The sequence below is a fragment of the Cercospora beticola genome, chromosome 1 (assembly GCF_033473495.1).
Source record: "Cercospora beticola chromosome 1, complete sequence".
Classification (NCBI taxonomy): domain Eukaryota; kingdom Fungi; phylum Ascomycota; class Dothideomycetes; order Mycosphaerellales; family Mycosphaerellaceae; genus Cercospora; species Cercospora beticola.
Window position 1 is genome coordinate 1,448,905 of NC_088935.1, and position 19,135 is coordinate 1,468,039.

At 53.1% G+C, this 19,135-nt stretch overlaps 8 protein-coding genes across 8 annotated transcripts; 4 read left to right on the forward strand and 4 right to left on the reverse strand.

Moving 5' to 3' along the window:
* Positions 1 to 1,787: 1,787 nt before the first annotated feature.
* RHO25_000563 (uncharacterized protein) lies at positions 1,788 to 2,466 on the forward strand (the record flags this gene model as incomplete). Its single annotated transcript, XM_023593175.2, has 2 exons — positions 1,788 to 2,364; positions 2,414 to 2,466. 2 exons carry the CDS (start codon positions 1,788 to 1,790, stop codon positions 2,464 to 2,466), a joined length of 630 nt encoding a protein of 209 aa, XP_023459868.2.
* A 463-nt stretch (positions 2,467 to 2,929) lies between these two features.
* RHO25_000564 (uncharacterized protein) lies at positions 2,930 to 3,517 on the forward strand (the record flags this gene model as incomplete). The annotated part of the gene is made up of 1 exon (XM_023593176.2): positions 2,930 to 3,517. One exon carries the CDS (start codon positions 2,930 to 2,932, stop codon positions 3,515 to 3,517), a length of 588 nt encoding a protein of 195 aa, XP_023458536.1.
* Positions 3,518 to 3,606: 89 nt separating this feature from the next.
* Positions 3,607 to 4,965, reverse strand: RHO25_000565 (uncharacterized protein; the record flags this gene model as incomplete). Its single annotated transcript, XM_023593177.2, has 1 exon — positions 3,607 to 4,965. One exon carries the CDS (start codon positions 4,963 to 4,965, stop codon positions 3,607 to 3,609), a length of 1,359 nt encoding a protein of 452 aa, XP_023458537.1.
* A 525-nt stretch (positions 4,966 to 5,490) lies between these two features.
* Positions 5,491 to 9,098, reverse strand: RHO25_000566 (uncharacterized protein; the record flags this gene model as incomplete). The annotated part of the gene is made up of 3 exons (XM_023593178.2): positions 5,491 to 7,979; positions 8,043 to 8,207; positions 8,873 to 9,098. The coding sequence occupies 3 exons, from the start codon at positions 9,096 to 9,098 to the stop codon at positions 5,491 to 5,493; spliced, it is 2,880 nt and encodes a 959-aa protein (XP_023458538.1).
* Positions 9,099 to 9,657: 559 nt separating this feature from the next.
* RHO25_000567 (uncharacterized protein) lies at positions 9,658 to 11,059 on the forward strand (the record flags this gene model as incomplete). The annotated part of the gene is made up of 2 exons (XM_023593179.2): positions 9,658 to 9,769; positions 9,831 to 11,059. The coding sequence occupies 2 exons, from the start codon at positions 9,658 to 9,660 to the stop codon at positions 11,057 to 11,059; spliced, it is 1,341 nt and encodes a 446-aa protein (XP_023458539.1).
* Positions 11,060 to 11,526: 467 nt separating this feature from the next.
* On the forward strand, positions 11,527 to 12,846 carry RHO25_000568 (uncharacterized protein; the record flags this gene model as incomplete). The annotated part of the gene is made up of 1 exon (XM_023593180.2): positions 11,527 to 12,846. The coding sequence occupies one exon, from the start codon at positions 11,527 to 11,529 to the stop codon at positions 12,844 to 12,846; it is 1,320 nt and encodes a 439-aa protein (XP_023458540.1).
* Positions 12,847 to 13,646: 800 nt separating this feature from the next.
* On the reverse strand, positions 13,647 to 16,462 carry RHO25_000569 (uncharacterized protein; the record flags this gene model as incomplete). The annotated part of the gene is made up of 5 exons (XM_023593181.1): positions 13,647 to 13,942; positions 13,998 to 15,476; positions 15,534 to 15,924; positions 15,976 to 16,308; positions 16,364 to 16,462. 5 exons carry the CDS (start codon positions 16,460 to 16,462, stop codon positions 13,647 to 13,649), a joined length of 2,598 nt encoding a protein of 865 aa, XP_023458528.1.
* A 377-nt stretch (positions 16,463 to 16,839) lies between these two features.
* RHO25_000570 (uncharacterized protein) lies at positions 16,840 to 18,470 on the reverse strand (the record flags this gene model as incomplete). The annotated part of the gene is made up of 3 exons (XM_023593182.2): positions 16,840 to 16,986; positions 17,042 to 17,102; positions 17,161 to 18,470. 3 exons carry the CDS (start codon positions 18,468 to 18,470, stop codon positions 16,840 to 16,842), a joined length of 1,518 nt encoding a protein of 505 aa, XP_023458543.1.
* Between the last annotated feature and the right edge of the window lie 665 nt (positions 18,471 to 19,135).

Below are 19,135 nucleotides of genomic sequence, written 5' to 3' on the forward strand. Positions count from 1 at the left end.
GAGCATATTAGGATAAGGCAATACTTTACTAAAAGGAGAGTCCTAGGATTTATACTAGACTACGACTATAGGCAGGGATATAAGATACTAAAACATATATATATATTCTGCCTAAAATAGAACGAGAGAAGACACCTGCTCTTTTAGGTAGAGGGATCTACAAACTAGAAGGATCTAGCTAATATAAAGAGAGGGTTATATATAATAGTAAAGTAGCTTATCTAAGAAGGGGTCCTAGACTAATTCTTACTTATAAGAGAAGAGGTATAGGAGGATAAGAGGAGAGAGAAGGGGAAGGATAGGGCCTAGTAAGAGGAGGACTTACTAGATATCTAGTATTGTCCGAAGGAGAACAGAAGCGAAGGCAGCGGCTACGTAGGCTGCAAATAAAGGGATATACGAGGGTTTTTCGAAGGCTTTTCCCTCGACCGATATCTATAGAGCGTGCTGCTTACTCTAGTTAAAAGAGGTAGACCGGCGTATAAGAACTAACTAACTAACTATATATTTTAATCTATTTACTATATCTAGTAACTCTCTTATTTAATATAGCGTTATTAGCTTCTAGTATAGTAACTTTCTTTTAAAGCTTAGCTAATATACTCTCTAGTATAGCGAGTTACTACTAGATATTATTAGTACTACTATTCTTATTACTTTCTATATTCTTAGTCTTAGTACTTCTAGCTTTATAGCTATCTTTACTATAGCGCTTATAATATATATAGATAGTCTTATTATTCTTATTTAATACTATATATATTATATTATACTTCTTATATAAGTACTAATAGTATAGATTTAGTACTACTATTCCTTTATTAGTCTCTATAATCCTACTAGCTACTAACTACTTATTAAAGTTATTTCTAGCTATTTTCTTTTACTACTTATTCTTTACTATAGCTTTATATAGCTAGCTTTACTATTTCTTAGATAGATAGAACTAGAAGTCGGAAGAGTTTATAGTTTTAGAGTAGTAGAGAGTAAGAAGAACTTTATCGATAGTAATAGATCTAAAAAATTAATAAGTATACTATAAGTATACTACTAGATAGATTTAAATATATAGTTTAGTAGTAGTATTATCTTCTATTTTATAAAACTTAGTTAATTCTAAGCTCTTATAGATAGCTCGTATTAGTAATAGTAGTAGTAATTATACTAGATATTTATATCTATAAAAAGATTATTAGTATAATAATTTATATTAGAAAATAGCTAGATATATATAACGAGTATATAGTACGAGCTATAGACTAATTATAGAATAGTATCGCTAAAATAGTATTAAACGCGCTATAGTAGAAAGCTTATAGTAGAGGTTATAGTAAATAGTAAAGTAATAAAGATCTTAAGCGCTATTATTTAGACGTATAATAGATAGCTAAATAGGTTGTTTAATACGACAATGCGACAGCGACAATAGTGATTGCTATTATAGTGAATAAACTAAGTAAATACTAAGGTGTCGCGAGATTACGTAGTAGCAACCACTAAGGTTTAGGCCTCTATAGGAAAGCGGAACCGAGAAGTGGACAGTGCGGACTCCCGCGCATCATCATCGACTGGACTTGAACTTTTGACAGAGCGAGACACAACACCATCACACAATGGCGCCTCCACGATACAGGAGCTTGCTGGACCTAGCGACGCGACGAGGGCAATGGCTGTGCTCGTCATGCACAAGATCTGCCAGACGACCGCAATGGAATGCGCAGACGACTCGAAGCATACAGACCTCCCAGAAGTCTGCGCAGTCGACACGGCCTGGCGCTGTTCCTAGCATGGAGCAGATGCGCAAGCCTTTCGAAAAGAAGAACGCGAACACCCTCTACTACACGCTATCGATCATTCTCGGGACTGTCGCGCTCAGCTACGGCAGCGTGCCGTTATACAAGACGATATGCCAGCAGACTGGATGGGGAGGACAGCCGATCAAGTCCTCGGCGCATTCGGGGCCACTCACCGACGACGATGATGTGGCATCCAGATTGACGCCAGTCACATCCTCTCGACGACTGCGCATCACCTTTGCAGGATCGACATCCGACATCTTGCCCTGGAAGTTCACACCCCAGCAGAGGGAAGTTAGAGTGCTGCCTGGAGAGACAGCTTTGGCATTCTACACAGCCACCAATAATAGCAAGGATGAGGATATCATTGGAGTTGCCACATACAGTGTGACACCTGCGCAGGTCGCGCCATACTTTAGCAAGATTCAATGCTTCTGCTTTGAAGAACAACGTCTGAACAAGGGAGAGACCGTGGATATGCCGGTCTTCTTCTACATTGATCCAGACTTCCTCAAAGATCCTACAATGAGGAATATCGATACGATCACTTTGAATTATACCTTCTTCAGTAAGTGGCTCCTGGCTAAAGGTAGGTCTCATGCTAATTGTCTACCCAGAAGCAAAATATGATAAAGACGGACACCTGGCGCCAGTGCCAATGCCATATTGAAACGTAAATGTAAACACATACAGCAGATAAACTACAATAAGTCCCAGAATCAGACTTTCTATCACACCCCTCTTGATTGACGCGAACAGCGTCAATTCCCGAAGTTATGCAGGATATCTGCTCTGGGCGGCCTAGAGCCAAAGAGGCCATTATGGTGTCAGCACAAGAAACATAGCCTGCCTACCTAGGCTGTTACACCAATGATCGCCATTCGGGGAGCGACCGCCTTCCCGGCCCAAGAGCGAGCTACCCCACCCTAACAGCCATTTCCCGGTTGATCCCCAATGCTTCAAAGGCTCCCCAAATCCCGAACCCGCGTCAAGAACTCAAGTGCTCGCACAGAAGTTCCAAAGATTGTAAACTTGCCAACCCTTCCCACGAGAAGCCGAAAGCAATACACAAGCTCGAAGTGCCTCAAAAGATCTCAAGCCATCACATCAACAACCCACGATCAACACCCACAATGGCAGACGACCGCAAACCCACCCCAAACCAGCTCGCCACCGATCTTCCAGGTCCAACAACCTACCTCACAGGCCACGACCAGACCACCGGCAAAGCCATCATCCACGCCAGCAACCCCGTAAACTGGGCCAAATTCGAAGATGACAAACTCGCCATGTCAGTAGGCTTCACCACCCAATTCCCCGCAGACCTCAACAACGACGCCGACGTAACCGTCCACCAAGAGAAAATCTCTTCAGGAAAACTCGGCCTCGTATCCGGTGGCGGAACAGTTCTGCGCTATGTAGATTTCGCTCCGCATTATGAGTGTATGATGCATAGGACGCAGTCGGTGGATTATGGGATTGTGATTGAGGGGACGATTGAGAGTGTGTTGGATTCGGGAGAGGTGCAGGTTATGAAGAGGGGGGATGTTATGGTGCAGAGGGCTACGATGCATGCTTGGAGGAATCCGAGTAAGACGGAGTGGGCGAGGATGATTTTTGTGTTGCAGGATTGTAAGCCGTTGTTTGTCAAGGGGGAGAGGTTTGGAGAGGACCTTGGGAGGGGGACTGAGGGCTTGCCGAGTAGTGGGAATGATGTTTAGATAGGTCGTGATGGTTGAAGAAAGCCTTGTTCACGGCTTGGCGATCAAAATCGCTCTTTGGCTTCTGCTCTCAGATCTGCGACAAGATCCTACAGCCTGTCTGCTAAACTCACGTTTCCCGCCTCGTCCCTCGTCTTTCCCAAATTCCTCCACCTCTCCTTCTTTCCCGTCTTCTCATTAATGACCTTCGCCTTCTTCTCACTATTAGGATCTTCCCACTTCTTTCTCCCCTCCAATTTCGGGTTAGGCACGCCATGCAACACTCTCCATTTCTTCGGCGGCTTCATCCCATGCACCTCACTCATCTCCCTCCACTTCTTCACGCCTCTCTTCTCCCATCTCTCCCTCCTCTCTTCAACCTCTTCCGGAGTCGGTTTCCATTTGCTTTTAAGAATCCTCCGGATCGCTTCCGGCGTGACTTCGAAATGTTGGGAGAGCATTTCCGTGGTGTATGTTCCAGGATCGCTGGCATGTAATGCGCGAATCCCATCGAGAGAATCTGGAGAGAGACGTTTACGCGGAGCCCACGCTTTCTCGCCGAATTTCTTTTGGAGGGCAGATTTATCGCGTTGCCAGATTTCGAGCTTTTTCTTTTTGGATGCTTCGCCGTCGGATACTGCACGACGTGCGCTTTCTAACTTCTGTGCTGCGCGTTGTTGGGACCTGCGTTTCTTATCGGCCGATTTGGCGGCCAATTTTTCAGCGCGCGATTGTTGGGCTTCGATGATGGAGGGACCTTCTAGGTCGCTGTCGAGTTTGGCGAGGACGGATTGAACTTGATCAGTCTCGTTTTCCTCTTCGTGGTGCTCCTCGTCTTGTGCTGCTTGCTGAGATGAGGTTATCGCAATTTGTTCCGCCTTGCTTTTCAACGGCAGTGACGCTTTGCTTTGATCGAGCTTGCCCTCTGCCAGTCTCCTCTCTTTGCGAGCCTTTCTAGCTTCCGAAATCGGTTTCTCACTCTTTCCGTTCTTGCGGGGCTTTACATTCTGCTCGCGAGCAGATTGTTTCTGTTCCACTGGCTTAACCCACTCAGGTGTCGGCCCAGTGGTCTCCTGTGCATTTCCAACTTCTTTCTCTGCAACCGCCGGTACTGCCATGACGCCACCTTCGCCTTGTAGGATGGCAGGTCTCCCCAAATCTTCCTCTTGAGCCTCAGTGAGCGCGGACTCTATGACCACTTCTCCGCCTTGCTCTTTCTCGGCCGCCAGCTCTATCTTCCCAGCGTCCTGCGCTTCGATTTCCTTCGACGTCCCTGCCGTCTCGAATGGTATGAAGCCCTTCTCGGTCGTGCTTATCTTTGTTGTCTCATGTTGGCGCAAAGAAGTCCGCGTGCTGAGGGACCGACATCGTTTAAAGTATAGCTGTGCCCGCTGGCGACGCAAATGAATCCCAGCAAGGTCTCGGACGACCAATTCCAGTGCTCTCGTTGAACATCTGCACGCTTCCATCTTTTATACTGGTGGATGTGACTAAACATGAAAGGTTGGTTTGGAAAAGAGAGGGTATCTGGAGAGCGGATAGGCGGGATTAGTCATTGACAAGACGCAGACAGGTGAGCAGCTAAGTGACGACCAGCAGTCTGTACAATCCGATCTTCATTATCATAATAATATATCTTCTACAACACATGCTTGCCGTCATGCTGGTCATGGAGGAATGCCACGGCATCAGTCGTTGGCCGTCATTCCTCTCTTGCGGAGCTTCTCGTCCCTTTTCACTCTATGCTGTCCACTGAACTGTCTTTCGTCCCGTAAGCAGCGGAGCTTGTACTTTGATCCGCTGCATGAAAGCGTCCTGAGCAGTATTCTCCTTGGACCAATTCGTCACAGTTGCGCGTGAGCACTGCCACATCCGCGAGGGAGAGTGCTAAGTTTGCGTGCGCGCATCTTCACGGCTGCTGCAGAGGCGTTGGCAACTCCTCTTCCTGTCTAGACAATGCCACTCTTCACTTATCGCATCGCTCCATGCGAATCCTATGCGCCGACTCGCACGGTACCTGACCCGCCACTGGCAAATAGTAGAAGGCCAGCAGCAGCTTCCCTCCGTGCAGCCTCTTCCATGGCGATTCTCTTCTTCCTCGCAGCCCCGCTGCGATCTACGAAGCGATTTGCTGGCCCTTCGTCCACAAATTCTATGCTGTGTATCATATATGACATACCATCGTGCTTCTTCTTCCACTCTCGTGATGCCAAATGATGTTGAGTCGTGGCAGCATACGAGTCGAGCGGAGGAAGAATGAGTACAGTGATATGAGCATCGTGACCATCTGGGACCTTGACCGGTTTGGGAGGTCGTTCCACCAGTGACAAAGGCATTCCGTCTACGTTGGTCTGTCCTGAGGTCTCATCGAAAAGCTCTCGTATATCGTCATTGAGTTCACCCCAATCACCTTTCAGCCAGCCGGAGTGCACCACTGCTGCAACAACGTCCGAATCGTCCGTGTAGATCTCGGTCCCCCAGAGTTGCCGCCGTTTGCAGATTTCTTCCAGACTATGATTACCGTTCGACTCGCCTTCCACGGAATTCAGATAGTACCGTGGAACACGAACAGTATAAGTGGAATTTTCGTGACCCGTGAACACCGGTATTGGCTTCATCTTGCTACTGTATTTAATCTTGGCATCGGCTGGAGTATCCGCGGCAGGCGGAGTAGATAGCTCGGTCGTGTACAGATGCGATCCAAGATGCTTGCGTGGCTTGGTCGCAGCCTCGTCAAGCACTTTTTTGTTGTCAACAGTCAATGTTGGTTTCCGCGGCATCGGCATCGCTTTAGGTGGGTGGTGGTGATGGTGGCCTACGGGATGTGCGTGGTGGTGGTGGTGATGATGCGCTTGGTTAGCCATCGGATTCACGTGCGGAAGTGGGTTTGATGGATGCCGGACAGCATGGGAACCATTACTAGCCTCCGCGTTTTCGTGATGATGGTAATGATGGTGGTGTGGGTGAACGTGATGATGGTGGTGATGATTCTGAGCGGCGGTCTTCGGCTTTTTGTTTCCGCGCTGAGCGTCGGGCGTGTTCCTGCCTTCAGCTTCTTCGAGTTCGTCTCTCGATCTTCGACCATTGTTGCGACGACCCAACCTAGAACCGGCCTTGCCTCGGCCCTTGTGAACATCCACTTCTGCACTCCGCCTGAGATCGCCCCCTTCCAACATTCGAGCGGCGGGACTCATGCGTGTGGGTGTGCTGGCTCCATTGGCAGGGTGTCCGGGGTGAGGTGTACTGCCGACACCAGATCCCAGCCCGGAGAACATGCGGCCAAACTCCATCTTAATCCCCGGATTGTCACCGCCGGGACCCACGTGTCTAGGCTGTGCGCCCTGGACAGCTTGCGGGAGTGGCGAGTTACGTCCTCTCCGATCCAACTCTGGACTAATATTGAGAATGCCTTTGCGAAGAGAGCCCTCGCTTTCCTTGCGGTGCTGCTCCCGTTGTAAAGCCTCCATTCTCTGATGCTCTTCAAGTGTCATGGGTCGTTCCGTGAATCCGTTCCGTGGTCTGTCATATCCCTGGAAGTCTCCTGGAGGTGGTGATGGCCGTGAAAATTGCCGTCGCATCTCTTGCGCCCGCCCTTCAATGGATTCCCTCAAAGGCTCCACTATTGGGTGCGATGTAGGCGGATATGCTGGTCGAAACAAGGGAGCTGCGTCTTCCCTTGGCGGACCTCCAAAAGGTCCTCCTGCGGACGGCGTATACCGTGGTGGAGCAGGTGCGCCTCTGTCGCGCTCTGTTTGCGGGCTGTTGAATATTGATCGCTCCTGTGGATGCGAGGTCACACCATTGTGGTAAGGTTGTCGCTCCGGCCGAAATGGTGGCTCGCTGCGTGCAGGGGGCTGTGGATCGCCCAGAGGTCGAAAACTCGTGGCCCTGCCTCCAAGCATGCTTTCACGATGTGCTGCCTCCTCCAACCCACGTAAACGATCCGCTTCAGCTGGCTGACTGCTCGGCCTTGCAGGCGCGCCATGTCCATTTAAATGTTGTGTAGGCTCCTGCGCATGAGGAGGAAAGGCCCTAAACCCATGCGCCGGCTCGCGTCGGAATTGTGGAGAGCCAAAAATACCGTCTCTTCGTGGCTCTGATCCCATGCGTGCAGGTTCTCCAAATGTTCTCAGCGGGCTGTGTCGCCTCATTCCGCGATCGCCACTTTCGCGCATGCTCGACGACCTGGCCCTTCCTGGCGATGGGGGTTGCATTGGCCGAGGGGTCGAAGATGGGCCATTTGCAGAGCCATGGGGCGAACCGGGCGGCTTGTGCTCGTCGCTACCACCTAGAATGGCCGATATAGACATTCCAGGGCGATGATGTGAGCTCGATAGGTCGCGAATACCAGTGAATGGTGACGCAGTTGGAGGCCCTCGAGGCGCAGAAGTTAGATGAGACGAAGGGGCGTTTTGCGGCGAGGAAGGTGGTGGCATCGCTCGGGTTGGGTATGATGGAGGCGGTGGTAACGATTCCAGCGGCGCTGATATGGCATGATCAGTACTGAGTTCGTAGTTTTGCGACAGATACGACAGCTTCTGCTCACCTCCATACTGCGGGCTCCCCGCATTGCCCAATGACCGTCTTCGCGATTGATCGTAGGGCGGTGGCATCGGCATGGCACTCAGAGGGGCGGGGTGCGCCGACTGGCTCGGTGGAGGGGGCGGCGGAGGTGCGTGATCGAGCGGTGAGTGCTGTTGCGAAGTATTACCTGGAAAGCGCAAAACGCGCAGAGTTAGCCGAGTCGAGATCGTCTGAGCTCATAGCTCTGTTTGAGTTCGCTAGCTGCATGAGTGGGGCTGGTTCCTCGCTTGTGGCCCGAAACCCTGCTAGAGACACAGACACAGGCCTTGGTTTTCTGTTGTCACCCACGAAACATGCAGCCGGTCCTGAAAACGTATTGTGCGTGTGAAACACAACGGCAGACCGCTCTCCACGTTTCTGATGCCCGATAGACGCGTCGCCCGGGGGCTGCCATCGCACAGGCAGCTGGTGTTGAGAGAGCTCTGCGGTGATGATGCATGCAGCCCAGTTCTTCTGGCGAGCTGTCCCAGCAGCAGAGCTGTTGCCGGCGCTAGGGCAAAGCATGGTGCGCGTGCCCCTGCTCCCCAAACGGTGTTCGCTGCAGCTCTTGGTCATGGCCACACCGATGTGGCATCATCACAGCAGGGAGCTGTCGGGAATGTGTAGCCTCGCCGTGGTTCTGCTGACCGCATCACGAGGCGATCGAGGGTTTCGGGCAGAGTGCAAGTATACTTGATGACAGCACCGTACCAGAGCTGGTACATGCGAGTTGCTTGCGCATCGTCTCCGCCGGCCAGCTGTCATATGCCCATGCTTCTTCCGGCGTTGTGTTGAGAACATTGTATCACGTACCTTGCGTCAACTGCCATGCTCTTGACGACAGTCCTGCACTGCCTCGTCGGTCTCCACCAGGCATGAACGGATCCCTATTCGCGTGAAAAGGGTCGGAGTATGGGATTTGCATTGGAGGTTGAGCGGTCGACGGCATGTACGGCGATGGGTGACTCGAAGACGACGTCGTCGGCGGATGTTGTCCTGGTAGGCGCTCGCCCGGACGGCCATACGATGTGCGTTCCATGCTGTCCTTTTCCTGTCGGCCTCTTTGTCTTGGGAGCGTGTCAAGCGACACGTTGTTGACGCCGTCGTATGCTCGCGTGGCTTGTGAGGACTACACTGCGATGGTGCGAAGAGGGCATGCTGTGCCCGCAACACGTCCGGGGCATACCTCAACACGGCCACATGGTCGAAGGGATGTTGCGTAGAAGGGGTGGTGTGTGTAGAGGGCGGTCGCGAGGCAGCTGCAAGTAGTCGTCGAGTCGTCAGGGAAAAGAGACAGCGGACGGGGAAGTGGGTTGTGGATGCGCGCAGCGCAGGAGAGCAGCCATGGCCGCCCATGATCGGCGTTCCTGGGCAAACGCTCGCTCGCTGCACCCTTGCTCCCTGCGAATGTGCCGACGGGCGGGAAGCTGGCGGCATCGTGGATTGGCCCAGAATTGCATGTGAACACTCGCGCCAGCTGACCTCATCGCGTTTGCTGCTGCAGCCGGCTTCTGTCGAGAGTAGGACATCTCACGCACCCGCCCGTCGACGCTCCTGTCGGTGTGCACGTTGTCGACGGCGGCTTTTGCAGCGCGAACATGCTCCCGATGCCTGGCGCGCCGAGTTCGTCGTGGCAGTTGACCAAAGCCCGTCTGGCGGCAAAGTTCGAGGGTGCTTCGGCGCGCGTGTGCATCGCCTTCTGGTTGTTCGGTGAGTCCACATGTGCATGCGGCAACGGTATGGGGGATACCGGAGAGCTAATGCTGCACAGGCCTGATCAACAACATCTTCTATGTCATCATCCTAACCGCCGCGCTCGACCTCGTCGGCCCGTCCATCCCCAAAGCCACCGTGCTGCTCAGCTGTATCATACCAGGCCTCGCGACCAAGATCGTAACGCCCTACTTCATTCATCTCGTCCCATACCACCTCCGCATCATCGTCTTCGTAGGCCTTGCAACATGTGGCATGCTGGCTGTCGCGCTGTCGCCCAGCACGACAGACGCTGGCAGCATCAGTAGCAAGATTGCTGGCATCGTGCTGGCCAATATCAGTTCAGGCGCGGGGGAAGTCAACTTCCTCGCCTTGACGCACTTCTATGGGCCCTTCAGTCTGGCAAGCTGGAGCTCGGGCACGGGAGCAGCAGGTCTGGTGGGAGCAGGAGCGTACACTTTGGCAACCACGACCCTGGGCTTCAGCGTCCACGCGACATTGCTGTCCAGCTGCGTCTTGGGCTTTGCCATGCTGGGATCCTACTTCCTGCTCTTACCCCTAGGCCCGCTCAAGGTCACACACCGCAAGGAATCTCAATACCAGCGCGTAGCAGCCGAAGAGGAGGATGCAGATGTCGACACGTCACAAACGGGTCGGCTGGATCCGCCAGGTGTCCGGCCTTCTTCGCCAGCATATGGTCACCGCGCGAATTGGCTATCGAAAGGACTTGCCGATCTCAGGTCCAAGTTGATTCGTGCTCAGAGCCTGGTGATCCCGTACATGCTGCCACTTTTCCTGGTCTATCTAGCAGAATACACCATCAACCAAGGCGTGGCGCCCACACTTCTGTTTCGACTGGACGAATCGCCATTCAAAGAGTATCGAGAGTTCTATCCCACATATGGCACGATCTACCAGCTCGGCGTCTTCATCTCGCGGTCGTCATTACCCTTCATTCGAATTCGGAGCTTGTACATCCCAACATGGCTTCAAGTTCTCAACCTCCTTGCTCTGACAGCACAAGCGTTGTGGCCTTTCATTCCCACTGTCTGGTTCATATTCGCCATCATACTGTGGGAAGGACTTCTTGGCGGTCTGGTTTATGTCAGCACCTTCGCTGCCGTGCGTGAGGATGTCTCGGAAGACGAGCGGGAGTTCTCCTTGGGCGCCGTATCAGTGTCAGATAGCGCGGGCATCTTCTGCGCGGGCATACTCGGAGCCGGTATGGAGACAGCACTCTGTCAATGGCAAGTCAGTCATGGCAGAGACTGGTGTAGGCAACGCTGAAGCTCGACCATTATGACGTCCACGTTATCGGACTGCCATGTGTCACCATCGCTACTTGCACGGGGCGTGCTTGATGCGGAGCCCTGTCGACATTGCTGCACGACGAACAATGCCACCCGACCAGAAGGATCTGCTTCCAGCGGTATTGATCATCTAAGTAGAGGCACATTTCCAAGCCTTCAATCAGTCTCGTTCATCGAAACGACCCTTGGCGTCATGAACATTCGACCATTGCAGGGAACTTGCCACCACTGAGACCCAGAACGATCGACGGCGAAGTGAGCTCTCGCGTGCGTCTGCCTGCGCTGTGTAGCCCATGAAAGCTCACTTTGGAGCTCGCCAGAGCTGACTGGAAAACCTCACTTCGTTGCGACATTTAAGTCCGACTAGCTACTGCGCGTAACCTAAACTCGAACATCAACAGCCTGGCAACCACAAAGGCACTCAGAGACCGGGACTCCTTCAACATGTCTTCCGCAAACGGCCTCGCTCAACATGTGCCGGCAGGCGGCAACACAGTGCCAAGACGTCCAACCACTGGCGGCAAGAGACTACCTGGACGTGCGACCACTGGCGGCAAGCGGCTGCCGGGCCAGTCGTCCACTGGCGATAAGGGACTACCTGAGCATGCATCAAGTCACGAGGAGAATTTCCCTAAGCACTTGTCCACGAGCGGGAAGAAACTGCCCGGCCGGGGATCGTATAGATCCATTGGGGGCAAGAGGTTACCAGAGCACGTCGAGACAGGAGGCAGCGGGTTGCCTCCGCCGCTGCCTGAGACTGGCTTGGAGGTTGACAATGACGATGGCGCAGTGATACAGAGGGAAGTTGGTGAAGATGACGGGAATGCAATGGTCGACGGTGAGCTTGACGACGAGGGCGATGCCGTGGTAGAGGACGGAAACAACGACGAGGACGCATCACCGGCATCAGAGGTTGACAATGACACCACATCCCCATTGCGAAACACAACACGAGATACAGAGACACCAGGCAATCGGCCATCTAGCAGCGAAGAGGTGGCACTGACCTTGCCCAAGGCTACAGAGACTACGAGGACAAAACGCAAGAAGCACCGGCCCATGGATAAAACCGAACAGGAAGAGCAGATGAAGCGACTCCAAGCCCAGCTGGACCTTTTTCCGCAACCTGACAAGAAAGAGGACTCAGTGGTGGCTGCAGCAATCAATCCGAACCAGACCACCTCGCCAGCCATCCCATCATCGCCGAACAGCGCGCAGGAAATCGCTAAACCTGGCTCAAAACGACCAGGCAAGAAGCGGAAAAGCACTTCGCTCACTCAGACAGCACAAGTCGAATCTCCGCAAGCTGGCAAGAATTCCAAGCCAACGCGTGCCAAAAAGCAGAAAGCCTCTGAAACAGATGAAGCGATGGAGAGAGTCTACGAAAAACTCTCCCCTGAAGCGAAGGTGGTAATGTCCACCCTTCGAGACCTGGGCTCGCGTTTCGAAACCTCACTCGATGCCGTGGCCACCAATGCCGGGGCCGTGCTCTCCGCGTCCGGACTCGGCGGTAATGCCGCTGTGGCTGCCGATGTGGCAGGATTGGTTGGCGCCTGGAAAGAGAGTCATCGGGAGCATTTGGGGGGTGTGGTCAGCTTGCTGGAGCGGTATGGGGTGCTGGCAATGGGGGCGGTGGAGGTGCCCAACGGCGATAATGGCGGCAACGTTTCTGGGGGTCGAGAGGAGGACACTGGTGGTGCTGGGGGGCTATTCGACGGCGTGGAGATCGGAGAGGATGGAGAGGCGAGGATTTCTGCGGCTTGACGGTGGAAAGACCTAGCTTGGTGCTGGGCTCACTCAAAGTGCCTAGGCTGTCATCGCTCTTCAAAAGATGCTTCTATAGAATAGCAAAGAATGTGAATTTGGAACGTGAAATGAAGGTCTTGTTCCTTAGAAGCACATTATCGCTCTGGAAATGTTCCTCCTGGAAGGGCAACGAATACGGAAATAAGTCCTGATTCCAAAGCCCTGGAAGCACGTCGTCGCTCTGACAATCAATCTTCTTGGAAGGCAACAACAATGGAAATGAATCGAGATCCACAAATCCGAGGCTTTGGCAGCAATTCATCGCTCTTAAAATTGGCCCCACCTGAGTGCCGACGAATGTGGACATGAATCGAGAATCGAGCAACCAAAACGGATCTTTTCGCTACTCAGGAAGCACAGCATTGCTCTGAAATTCTCATCAGGAGAAAGCCAGTGAAAACGGGATTGGCACCTTGAGAAAATGGCACCAAGCTATAGAAGTGTGAAGCCGTTCTGACAAATTGACGCCTACCCACGACATTGCGTCTGAGACTGGAATTAAAACGAGACAATGCAGTATCCAGAAGCATGAAATGACTCTGCAAGACCGCTAAGAGGGCAACGGCACTGAGCAAAGGGCTGGAAAGTGAAACATAGTTTGTGATGCTTAGAAGCATACAGTTTTCTTCCCTATCTGTTGCGAGGAGCAATCGTGGTTCGAGCCTATTTAACCACTCGCTCCCGATAATGACAACTTAGTCGCCTTTACAACACACGCACCCTTCGATGCATGTATCCGTATCTTGCTGTTCTCCTGCTCAGTCAAGCGATGGATACAAGTCAGCTACGTCGGCCGGCAGTCCAGCATCACCGTAAAGATCGATCAAGTTCTGACGCTTGACCATGTAGTACTTGTGTGCACGAGTGAGCTTCTTGTCCGCAGTATCCTTCCACTTCTTGAATGGTATGCCCTTATCAACAGTCTGGGAGTACTCGAGAGCGCTCAAGTGGAGTTTAAGAGCGCTGTCAGCTGATTTAGTGGCCTTTTCGATAGGGGTAGGCTCAGGCGGAGGGGGGTTGCGAATGGCTTCTTCCGCAGCGGCGGCAGCCATCTCTGTTCTCTTAGTCAGTAAAATCTCTTCATCGATACCAATCAGGGCGCTGCTTACCGCGCTTCACATCCTGTCGCATTTGCTGCGCGCCGTCTGGGGTGACCGCTGGACGCATGAGATCGATAGACGGGAAGACAGGAAACCACTCCTTGTCCAGCTCGTTGAGAGTACCGGTAGGCATGAGGCCGGCTAGCACAGTGCGCTGATCCAGGTAGGCGGCAGTGGCAGTCTCCAGTCGCCGTATGTTCTCGATCGAGGAAGTGCTAATGAGGTTCACTCGGAGAATGTCACGCTCAACCCACTTGCGCTTCAGCAGTTGACGTGCTTCACGTCTCACTTTCGCAGCGGCCTTTTTGTTCAGCTCCGTGATATTGCCACTCTCTGTCTCCCGTTCTCCACTGGCTTGCTGTCTGATGTCATCGCTAGATGCAGCGGCTGACTGGATTGTCAGAGTCTGACTGCTGTGCGGCTCATATTCACCCAGATCGTGCTGATCTTGGACTTCAGAAGAATTGGACGAAAGATCAAGTAGGTCGCCTTGATCCTCCTCATCCGAAGAGCCAGCGGCAGCCTCGTCCGACGCACCCTCGTCAGGCGACCCAGAGGAAGATCCGTTCCCCATCTCACCCTCAGAGGAGCCCGAGGAAGACCCCTCGCCCGCGTCCTCATCAGAGGAGCCAGATGAAGACGCATCATCAGACTGTGTTCCAGAGATGGCATCGTCGTGATAAAGGTGAGGCGAATCAGCTTTGGAAGCGGTGGAGTCCGATTGTGGGCTCCAAATCTCGGTGACTGGACTCTCGTTGTCGTTCTCGTCTGTGGGCTGCTTCAGGTGAGGTGTTGGGCCAAGGAGGAGAGCGTCAAATGAGGTCTGACGATCATGAACAGCTGGTCCAAGGCCAGGTGGCGTACGGTTGACGACAGTGCTGGTTGGCCTCGGCAGCACACCCCAGTGATCACACTCTCCATCGTCTGTAGCTTTGTCTTCTATGGTTGGTGTTGTTGAAGAAAGCTCGTCAGGAAACGCAGAGAGCGCGCGCGGTGTGTCCTCATTGGGTGCATAGTTGCGAGCCACGGTTTGCTTGCCTTTGAAGGAGCTGAACTCTTGCGAATCGTGCTGAGCCGTGTCGTCGATGTGAATGAATGGCGGACCAATCTCAATCAGTAGACCTTCACGGCCTTGCGGTTGCCATGGGTCGGCGGTGTAGACGGCTGCGTTCGGGTACCGCTGGCGGCGGGCAGATTGAAAGATCTCTTCCATCGGGCTAACCATTGCGGCCCTGTGGTCGTACGGCAGGGGCTGGATCGTATGTGGGGCATCGTGGTCGTATTGGCGATTCGTATCGTTGCATACTGTGTATGAGCAGTCCGGCGTGATGATCTCCTCGCCAGTCTGCGGGCGCTTGGAGAGGTCATTTGCGATCAGGGTGCTTTTGACATTCGACGGCTCAACAGAAGTTTCCTCAGTCTGGTCTTTGGCATCGTCCAGATCATTCTCAACAGCAATACCGACGTTGTCGATGTCCATTTTCGGTGCTGAAAGTGTATCGGTATCATCGAAGCCCTCCTAAGGCTGCTGAGTGTCCAACACACTGCCGCGATCAACCAAGGTCTTAGCAGCAGCAGCTGCTGCTCTCCTCGCCTCGGCTTCCATGGTCTTCCGCTTGTGTGGAGGCACGAAATCGACTGGCGGAGAGCTACCGTTCGTGACATTGGTGAGCTGGGAAGGCGTCGTGACAGCGGAGACAGGCGTGCCCGTAGGCTGCTTCACCTGGTTGGACTGGATAGCAAGGCTCTGCTGGCGCAAGCCTCGCTCTCTCTTGGTGCCTGTCTTGACCGATCTCGAGAAGTTGCGTGCTTCGTCGAGTTGAGCGGCGGCGACCTTGAATGGGTTGGCACGAGGTGCCACCACTGGAGCGACCGTGGTGTCCGTCGCTGGGGACTGGCTCACGGGAGTCTGCTCGTCGCTTGCTTCTACTTCAGTCTAATAAACGTCAGCATTGTGATATCCCTCGTGGGCCGCATTGTGTAATACCTGGTCGTTGAAAGGCTCTGTTGCCTTCTCAGTGACAACCTCTTCGGCAAGGGGCCGCGAGGATGTCTCGGTGGCCGATGGCTCAGTCGAGGGTCCGTCAGTGACGGGCGCATCGTTCTTCGCTTCCTCGGTACGGCGGAGCTGCAGTGCAGGCAGCGGTGTATCGATCGTCAGTCGCAGCAGTTGGGTGTGAAAGACCAGCAAATGGGTCTGGAGCCACAGGAGAGCCAGCCAAGTCAGCGTGAAGCAGTAGGCGACAATGAGCACACACAAGGCAGCGACAGCAAGGCCCAAATAGGCCAACAGACGAACAGCAGCGAGTGCGGCGGAGATCTGGACGGTTGTTAGTAGAGAAAAGTGAGGCGCTGTTGTTGGTGGAAGAACTGACGGGCAGGTTGATGTCGTCGTCAGGGCGAGCGAGAAGGTCATGGAGGTTCAGCTCCTTGCCTATGTCGGGCGGAGTGTCCTCGAAGGCGGTCGTGTCCATAGCGATGGATATTCTGATGGTGGACGAATGTGTTGGTCGAATGTTGTTGATGGAAGAAGTGTTTGTGTGTGTGCGAAGATGAACTTTGAGCGGAGCCAAAGCAAAAGTCCAGGGACAGGCAGCACTGACGCTCCAGCTGCGGCGAGGAAGGTGCCTCTCTGTGGCTGTCAGCCATTGGGCCCCACTGCTGCCCTAGCAAGCAGTACGACCCATAGTCAATGACCATGGACGTCGACAAAGGGCAGAATCTTGCCCGTAGGTTCTAGAGATGGTAAGGAAAGAAATGATCAGGTAAAATCTTCGATTCAATGCGCTCAATTCGCCATACTGTACAGAATCAACTCACTGACGCCCGCTCACTTACAGCCTAGCCGTCACTACTTCCAGTTGCGCCGCCGCATGCCCACCTTCAGTGCGAGAGGCTTTCTCAGAAAACCCTCGCGCGTCTCTAGCTTGTCCTGACGGAGATCGAACTCGTATCGGCGGAAGACAGTCGCAACGATCAATGCCAACTCCATCTCAGCCTACACACGGACCGTCAGTCGCAGCCACCACAGCACACAATCGATCGAGGCTTACCACATTCCTACCGACGCACGCACGAGGACCGTAAGAGAAGGGGATGAACGCGAGCTTTTGCCTGCACAACACCGTCAGCTTTGGTTAGGACGGGGGACTGCAGAATGGAGGACACATACTTTTCAGTGACCTTCTCCCAACGCTCGGGGCGGAACTCCTCAGCGTCAGGTCCCCAGATCTCCGTGCTGTGGTGCATTACATATGCCGGTACACTGAGCACAACACCCTGTGGCCAGAAACGACCAGCGACGGTCGCGCCCCCGACTGGGACAACGCGAGGAAGGCCCTGGCTAGAAGTCGAATGGATACGAAGAGTCTCTTGGATCACCCAGTCCAGGTACTTCAAGTCCTTGACCTGCTCGTAGTTGGGGACGTCGTCAGAGGGCAGGGCGGCATCCAGCTCCTCTTGCAACTTCTTGACCACATTGGGCTTCGTCAGGCAATGGTAGAGCAGCGCACAAGACGTGTTGGAAGTCGTATCCGACCCAGCGATGAGTTGCGTAAGAGCCTCAGCAGTGAGCTCGGCCTTGCCCAACTTGTTGCCATGCTCGTCCTTACCCTCCATAAGTCGGGCAAGAAGATCCACACGATCGATCTCGCCTCGCTCAGCAGCAGCCAGTCTCTGGTTAACACGCGCCGTAGCAATACCCGCAAGATTCGCAATCGCCTCCATGCCCTTACTGAAGAACGGATCTGGGAGGTACTTCGCATAAGGCTTGATCGAAGGCCAACATCCCACAGCATTGGATACCTCTCCTCTGCGGTTCAGTACCTCAATGGCTGGAGAATAGCTTGGAGGCCCATCTGGAGTCAACTGCACTTCCGTAATATCGGCTCCCTTCTCAAGCATGCCAAACGGAGCACCGAAAGCGAGATCTCCAATGATATCGAAGGCCACATAGTTGAACCAGTGCAAGGCATCGAATTCCGTATACTCTCCTCGTCCGGTCTTCTCGTTCAGCTCATCCCATCGCTTGGCGAGAAGATCCAAGTTATGATGAATGTACTGCTCAAACTGGCCCACGGATTTGGCACTGAAGGTATGCGAGACTGTCTTTCGCTTTCGGGTATGTTCGGCTCGGTTCCTGGTGTTGAACAAGCCGCGCTGGATACTCACAAACGCATCATAGTATTGCGCTTTCAAGAATCCAGTTCCGTGGCCATAGACAATCGGGATCGCCTCTGGATCCGCAATGGAGACGTGATCCGGCTGGACGCGAACAAATTTGCCTAGCTTTTTGTGCAGGTTGAAGACTGTGAGGTAGCGCCTGGTTTTGCGGCATTCGTACATGTACCAGAGGTTCGTGAATTTTGCCAGGAACGGACCTGGGATGTCGTGAATGGACCAGTTGCGAATGTACGGCAGGAGGTAGAACAGGGCTGGGAGCGCGAGGATCGCCCATGGCGTGAAGAGGAACGAGAGGAACATGCTGGGCGACCTTTTGGATGTCCAAGCACTGTTCTTGTCCTGTTCTCGTGGCTTGAGCCAAAGCTCTCTGCGCAGCTGCGCAGGCTGCTGAAATGAGATGGTGTCGTTCCGGCCTCGAGGACGAGGTGAAGCGGAGTAAAGTTCAAAACTTCAAAGGGTATGTGCGATGGAGTCGTGATGTAGTAATACGAAGCCGAGAGTCCCGCTTCTTCCAGGTCCAATGCGAAGAGACCTTCTGGTGATGAGTGGAGCGGTCCAGCGGCGGCCCAATTGCCTCTTCTTTTCTGCTTTCAAGAAGAGACAGGAGAATCCAGCAGCAGCAACATTCACTGCTTCACAGGCAAGACTCAACAGGAGACAGACAATATTGAAGAACAAGGCCAACGCAATCACATTTAAAGTATACACATCACCACACCCATGCTTCCCGTCTCTGCTGCCGGAGAGCCCAGCTCACCGAATTAACTTCGAACGACCCCGTCTCCAACTACTCTACAACTCCACACAACCCGCCAACATGGGGCGTCCAGCAGCAGGCACAAAAACACAAAAGAAGCGGGCAAGCATGCTCCATCTGCATCATTGCCAAACTGCGGGGAATGAGCTAGCCAGTCGTGACCAAAGACAAAGCAAGGGCCTAAGTTAGAGCTTGATTGCTTGTTTTA